At 51.9% G+C, this 7,500-nt stretch overlaps 1 protein-coding gene across 1 annotated transcript in view; it reads left to right on the top strand.

The window, feature by feature from the left end:
• Positions 1–2,329: 2,329 nt before the first annotated feature.
• myo15ab (myosin XVAb) overlaps positions 2,330–7,500 on the top strand; it is a 48,735-nt gene continuing 43,564 nt past the window's right edge. The window contains 6 exon segments of the mRNA XM_056587256.1: positions 2,330–4,027; positions 5,068–5,178; positions 5,296–5,619; positions 6,268–6,550; positions 6,633–6,879; positions 7,428–7,500. The exon segment at positions 7,428–7,500 is cut by the window's right edge and continues 321 nt beyond it. Coding sequence (XP_056443231.1) covers positions 2,330–4,027; positions 5,068–5,178; positions 5,296–5,619; positions 6,268–6,550; positions 6,633–6,879; positions 7,428–7,500 — 2,736 coding nt within the window.

Genomic DNA, 7,500 nt, shown 5'->3' with positions numbered 1-7,500 from the left:
AGACCCATATGAGGCGACGATGGGAAGGCAAAGGGGATTCCAGCAAGACCACCAACTCAACTACAGCGAGGTTGGGAGTCCCTACCAAGACTACAGTTCCCTTCAGGCAACAGGAATGTTCCCCGGTAACCAACAGCAGTATGGAATGGTTGTCAAAGGACTCGAACACGTACACGGTCAACAGGGAGGCCAATACGTCGACCAGTTTGACCCGTACGGGAATGACATCGGGGATGTTCAGGGAGGGGAGATGACCTTCAGAGTGCCAAGACCGCAAGTGCGTCTGTTTGGAAAGGAACGTCTGGATGTTCCCTTGCATCCGGCGCCCACTCTACCCCCTGATCCGGAGTTTGAAGACATGTCGGAGATCCAGTACGAGGACCAGATTCCCTTTTCGCCGTACCAGCAGGACGACATGATGCTGCAGCAGCAGGAACGACTGATGATGTCACCACAGCAGCGCATGCCCCAGCAAATGATGTCGCCCCAGGAGCAGATGATGATGTCACCCCAGCAGCAGATGATGATGTCACCACAGCAGCCCCAGATGATGATGGCTCCCCAGCCCCAGATGATGATGTCACCACAGCAGCCCCAGATGATGATGTCACCACAGCAGCCCCAGATGATGATGTCACCACAGCCCCAGATGATGATGTCACCACAGCCCCAGATGATGATGTCACCACAGCAGCAGATGATGCAGCAACAAATGCCTCCTCAGGACCAAATGATGGTGTCAGCACAAGAAGATCAAATGATGTCACAGCAGCTCATGTCTGCACAGGACCAAATGTTTATGGAGTCCCAGATGATGCCCCAGCATCCACAAATGATGACACCCATGGCACCACAGCAACAGATGATGGCACCACAACAGCAAATGATGTCACCGCAAATGGGGTTACCTCACCCACAAAGGATGTCCCCCCAAATGATGTCACCACAGGTTGGGTTTCATTTTTTCTTTTTCTCAATCAAGTGCTGATGTGGGTCGTTGTTATACAATAGGGGGTTCAAGTCAATAGCTCAAAGTCAGTTACAGCATATTTCATTAATAAAGAGAACTAAATCGTAAAAAAATATATACGGACAAATTGAATATTTGCAATATAACTATATAGTCATGCCCTTCCCATTATTATATACGTAAGAAAACAAATGTAAAAAGTTGCATGTGGAAAATAAATAAATAGTTAAGTAATCAAATGTATAGAAGGACCAAGAAGATATCGAAAGCCAGAAGCCAAGCAATATTCAATGGGACAGAAAAATAAATTATTAATTTGTTAACTTAATTCACTATTAACTATATATTTTTTGATATTTATGCTCTCCTACATACATATAGTTTCTATTTATTTATGCACACCATACATATATATAATTTATACATTTCTAAACTTTTTGGTAATGTTAAATTACACATTCTCCTAATTGGATATGCTATCACTAAGCCATGTGGTCTCCACAGTCTTCCCATGAATGTTTCCGCATGTATACAAAATTGACGACAGATCTTTTCTTTCATGTTTCTCAGCAACAGATGATGGCTGACCACATGATGATGTCCCAGCAACAGGGCTATGCCTCCCCCATAGTCCCCACTCCGACTGCCATGCTCATAAAGCAGGCCAACATGTCCCCAGCTCTTTCCCGCCGCTTCCACCCCTCTCCCACACCTTCCCGGCGCTCCGTCATGATGGGTTCGCCCCAGATGATGCGCCGCCCTCCTCCCATGGCTTCCCCCATGGCCCAGCACCGACGCAGCCCCTCCCCGCAGCACCCGATGCGCGGAGCAGGATTCCAGAGACCCCCTTCGGTTATGTCTAGACGCATGTCACCGCCGATGTCACCCGTCTCCTTCCCGAGAATGCGTCCTCAACGATCGCCGTCCCCGCTGGCTCGGGGACGGTCACCCCCCCATTCTCCCCGGGCCTCCATGATGCGTCGAAGCCCCCCCGTCTCACCCAGAGCGTCCATGAGGCAACGTTCTCCCCCTCAGTCCCCCCGTGCGTCCATTAGGAGAGCGAGCCCCCCTACCTCGCCCTCCCGCAGCCCGCTCGGGAGGATGCGACTGATCAGTTCCCCGTCTCCATCGGTGTCCCCTCGGCATGCGTCTCGCCCTACCTCACCCATGCTCAGCAGGAGACACTCCCCCTCTCCTCCCCTCTCCCGCAGTATGTCCCCCGCCGGACCTCGACGAGCGCAGGCCTCTCCGACGCTATCGCGGCGCTCCACTCGTTTAATGAGGGAGCCGACGCCGCAGTCCCGGCCCCGGATGATGGGAAGGGGCCCCGTCCCCTTGGGCACAGTCCGACCCTCTCCCATGGGTCTCCGAGGGCGACCGGTGCCCCCGCCAACGCAGAACGTCCGCCCCTTCCGTCCGTCCTCCCTGCGGAGCAACAGGTCTTCCGTTCTCACGGTGGACTCCATTCTCTCCTCCCCGTTCCAGTCCCCTCACATGTCACACCGCATGCCCCCCAGGAGACGCGACTCCAGCCGCATGCCCTCTCGCCCCATGGGTCGCGGGCGTCCGCTCATGGTCCGGCAGCCCAGGGGGATGCCTTCTCCACAGCCCTCCATGAAGCACATGTCCTACCCCGCATCCCCTGCCATGTCTCACCGGATGTCACGGCAAGGCTCACAGCCCATGGCTCAACGGATATCCCGGCAGGCCTCTCCACACCTCTCTCGACGAGCTTCCCCCAACCTACCTCGACGAGCTTCCCCGCAACCAATGTATGCCCCAGACGCTTACGCCGATCCCCACATGGAGCAGTATAGTCAGCTCGGTCCCTCCTCCCCTATGCTCTCCGGTGCACTGCAAAACCAGGCCATCCGCCAGGCGTCGTTTGCCCCTCCCATGGGAGCCCAGTTTGGATATGATGACCCCCAGATGGTCGCTATGGATCCAATGGGATACGAGGAACAGCTTCACCCCTCCTCCCCGGGGCTGTTTAACGCAATGCAAAACCAGGCTATTCGTGGGGCCTCCTACTCCTCCCCTTTGCAAAGACCGATGTCTCCTTATGAACAGCCCCTGCCACCCTCCTCTCCGATGCTCTCCGGGGCAATGCAGAACCAGGTTTTAAGAGACGCTTCCTATGCTTCTCCATTGCAACAACCGGGCTATGCCATTCCACAGCAAGACCTCCTCCCATCTCCCATGTTGTCTGGAGCTCTTCAGAACCAGGTCCTGAGAGACGCATCCTACGCATCTCCGTTGCAAAGGCCTCAGTCTCCGTACGGCCAGTCGGTTCCCTCGTCCCCCATGCTGTCAGGGGCGATGCAGCGTGGCGAGGCTCTCAGAGGCATGACGTCCTACCAGGTGCCTTCGCTGCAGCCTCAGTACGGTCCGACTGTAGTCACTCCGTCCGATTACATATTCGAGCCTGCGCCCTCGCCGATGTTGCACGAGGCCCTGCACAACCGCTCCGACTTCCAGGGCGTCTCCACTCTCAGAATGCCCTCGGCACAGCGCCGCGACTCTCAGGTCCATTCCGGGCCACAGCTCGGCCACGCACTGGACCAGAACCCTCACCTGAGGCAGGCGTCCTACCACACCAGCATGCAATTCGGGCCCTCGCCTGCTGCCCCCATGTCCCCCGGGTTAGGCCGAGCCCTACAAAACCGCCAACAGCTGGCGCAGTCTTCATACAGGATACCAGACGGGAGTTTGATGTCCCCATATGGGCAAATGTCAAGTGCTCCTTCCTCTCCCATGCTCGGTAACGCACTTCAAAACCGGCAAATGATGCAATCTGGGTACAGGATACCAGGTGGAACATTGATGTCCCCATATGGGCCACAAATGTCTAGTGCTCCTTCCTCCCCGATGCTGGGCAGTGCACTCCAAAACAGACAGATGATGCAATCTGGGTACCGGCTACCTGATGGAACCTTGATGTCTCCATATGGGCCACAGAGGTCTAGTGCTCCATCCTCCCCGATGCTGGGTAATGCTCTCCAAAACCAGCAGCTCCGTGGAGCCTCATACACCCTGCCGGATGGAAGGGTTTTCAGGGTAAGTAAGATCGAAACCGAGCAAACGCCCAATGTAGCATGAGGCAACTGTGGGCCTATAAAGTCGTATAATGTGATTATTTTTTAGTGCTATGATTGCATTTACATACAGCTAGAATTTAGGGCTTTTAGGAGTAAAGGCACGTGTCCACAGCGCCTGCACTTTTCTTCAATATCCTGGAAAAAATTACATAGACTAGCGTCTTTTCCCAGAGCATTTCAGCGTTTTTGTGCAGCCCCTCCGGATGCTTCAGGTTGAATATCACTCAGATCTTCAGAAAAACACTGCCGTCATAACTGTTGCTGTTACCGAGTCACCAAAGTACAGATTATGTAAACTGTCAAACTTACATTTCATTTTGGAAAAAAAATAGTAGGTGTTTATATATAAATGACGCTTGGTTGCTTTCTCAAATCAAAACTGGAATGTTTGTGTCTGTATGCGCTGATTATCACTCATGTATAACAAGAAGTTATCGCTAAGATGTGGAGCTAAGTAGCTAACAAGCAACAATAAACAAAGAACAAAGATACAGCTGTTTTTCAGTGCACATACACATCATCCCAGTGCTTCACAGTGCCATACCAGCGCATATCTGCCAGAATTAAATGCTATGTGGACACGGGCCCCAAGGGAGTTAAAAATGCAGTACAATAATGGTATTTGCCACTTTACCAAAGATGGTTGTTGGATAATGGTAGTGTTTAAACCTGCACTACGTACATTTTCCCATTAGCAACCTCCAGATGCCTTAGGGAAGCTGCAGTTAAGTCATTTTCGGATGACATTAGCTGTCATGCTGGAGGGTGGGGGGGGGATGGCGGGTGCAAAAGTGTACAAAAATAACTTTTACAGAGAAAATTCTCTTGAATGGCCATGTTTTGTTCCTGTGAAACAAGTTCCAGGTTAAGTATTGTCATAAAAATTCTGCACCAGTCCAAGTTTTGCGACGAGACGTTTTGTGACAAAACCAAGGTCATGAATAGACATTGTTCTCTCCCTTCTGTTTTACATGAAACACCACATCTCACACTCCCTAGGACCCATATCAGCCCACTTCTCCTAATCTCTCTGGAGCTCTCAGGAACCCAAATGTCAGAAACGCCTCCTACACTCTCCCAGACGGCACCATCGCAGACCCGAGGCAACGGGTAAGACATGATCCTTACACCCACCGCTTATCACCGAGCACATCTCCTCGCTTAGCGTTCATGATGAACAGTGGAATCATTTCGTCACGCCGCTCCCCTCCACTTCCCTCCCACCAGATGCCCATGTCACCCAACCTGGCGCGGGCCCTGAACAACCCGGCGGTCCGCAGGGCGTCCTACTCCCTCCCGGACGGGACCATCATGATCGACCCCAACCAGGCCTCGTCCCCGAGTCTCACGGCGGCCCTCCAGAACCCCTACCTCAAGAGTGCGGCGTACACTCTCCCCGACGGCACCATCATCATCGACCCGCGGAAACCCCTCTCCCCCAACCTGTCCGGGGCGCTGCAGAACTCGGCCCTGAAGAGCGCCTCCTACAAACTCCCGGACGGGACGGTGATCACCGACCCCAACGCTCCCATCTCACCCAACCTGGCGAGGGTGAGCGAGACGTCTTCCTTCCCGGGCTCGTGGTGCCTGACTTCACCTCGCCTCCAGGATCACTCACATTGTTCTCCCCTATTTTTCCGCATTGCTGATGTGTTGCTTCCCTTTCTTTTGCTCGTAATTCCGCCGTACGCTCTGTGAGCAAGGGGATCGCAGTAACATGTCATCGGCAGGGTGAACGTCATCTGTCTCATGATGGTTTAATCCCAGCTCACGTTCCCTGATAGTAGGGGAGCCATCCATCGCTTGGTGAATTCTGTTCCCCGATGATAGGGAGAGCCCCAGTATTTCCCGAAATAATTGGGCCAGTATTATTAGTATTTAATCTGCCTTATAAATATGTGCAAAAATATGATCTCGCAATATCATTTGTGGAAATTAATTAACTGAATAAACTGACATTTAGAGTGTAATAAACTGAAGAAAGAACGTTTACCTCAATGTCATTTTGACGTTTTTATTTCAATTCTTTTGTTTTAATTATGATATCTGTATCAGGTAAAAACGCTTTTTAAAAATCAATCCCAGCAGACAATCCTTTAGAAATAATAGCTTGAGTGAACGACTGCATGATATAACATTTCAGCGTTAACTATAGAGGAGGCTGGCTCCAGCTGTAAGCTGCTGTGCTGTCATCCCCAGGCCCTCAACAACCCGGCCTTGAGAGGTGCAACATTGACCCTCCCAGACGGGACCCTTCTAGTGGATCCCAGGAAACCAAAGTCTCCCGTCCTGTCCGCTGCCCTCAAGAACCCCTACATCATGGGGGCCTCCTACACCCTCCCAGACGGCTCCATCATCATCGACCCGAGGAAACCAGTCGCACCTAACCTTTCTAAAGTGTGTATCCGTCCATGTTCTCTTTTTATTGTTTCAGCGACCGCTGAAAAGACTTCTAAAGTCAATGCATTTCGGCCATAAAGTCATGGCAATCCTGGACGTTTTTTGGGGAAAGTTCTGGTACGGTAATCAATGAACATTGTCTAATTTCCTGTCTCTCCTCAACTCCCCTCTTCAGGCTCTTACGCTGAACCCAAACATGCGTAGCGCTTCGTACAGGCTTCCCGACGGCGCCCTGCTCGTACCCGGTCAGAAGCCCAACCTCTCCTCCGCCCTGTACAGGAACCACGGCCTGCGCTCCAAGGAGCTCTTCCACCTGTCGGACGGTTCTGCCTTCACAGGCAAGCCCAAGCCCAGCAGCCCCAACCTCTCGTCCGCCATGCGCAGGCACGACATGCGCGGACAACAAATGAGGTACGCCCCGGCTGTCTGAGGATCACACCTGACTGCTTACTTTGGATCCATCGTGTTGTAGAGAGAGGATATTTCCCCTCTGGTGGACCCGACTCACCCTGCTATTATGCAGGAGGATATGATACATGCATTCAACTCCTTATTTGATTAAAGGGCTTGTGCATCAGAATGCCTAATTGGATTGTTTGGGCCATTTTGAGAGAACTTCCTAAAATCCTAAATAAACGAATAGACCCTGTTTATTCAAGTAGTAAATAAACCGTTACCAAAGTTAATTAAAACTTTGTTCTGCCACGTTTGCCTGAGAATCACTGTGACAGTTCCAAACAAAACATTGTCAGCCCATGATGACTCATCATTTCCTTTTAACTACTAAACAACAATCAACGCACCATCACTGTCCCTTTTACTTCTATCCTTTCATAACGGAGGCGGTCATTTCGAACTGATGTCAGCGTGTACAATGTATAATTAGACGCTGCCTGACAACAGAGTCCGATTACTTCGAGTCACCGGAGAGAGTGTGTGCTCCTCGCCCACCCCCACAGGCTCCCAGACGGGTCTGTGCTGGGCCGGCGCTTCCAGATCCCGTCCCTGGGCGAGGCCATCCAGAACGAGCAG

Source organism: Gadus chalcogrammus, chromosome 3, assembly GCF_026213295.1.
Source record: "Gadus chalcogrammus isolate NIFS_2021 chromosome 3, NIFS_Gcha_1.0, whole genome shotgun sequence".
NCBI classification, from domain to species: Eukaryota; Metazoa; Chordata; class Actinopteri; order Gadiformes; family Gadidae; genus Gadus; species Gadus chalcogrammus.
The sequence above is the reverse complement of the archived record's forward strand: the minus strand, read 5'-3'. Positions and strand labels throughout refer to the sequence as shown.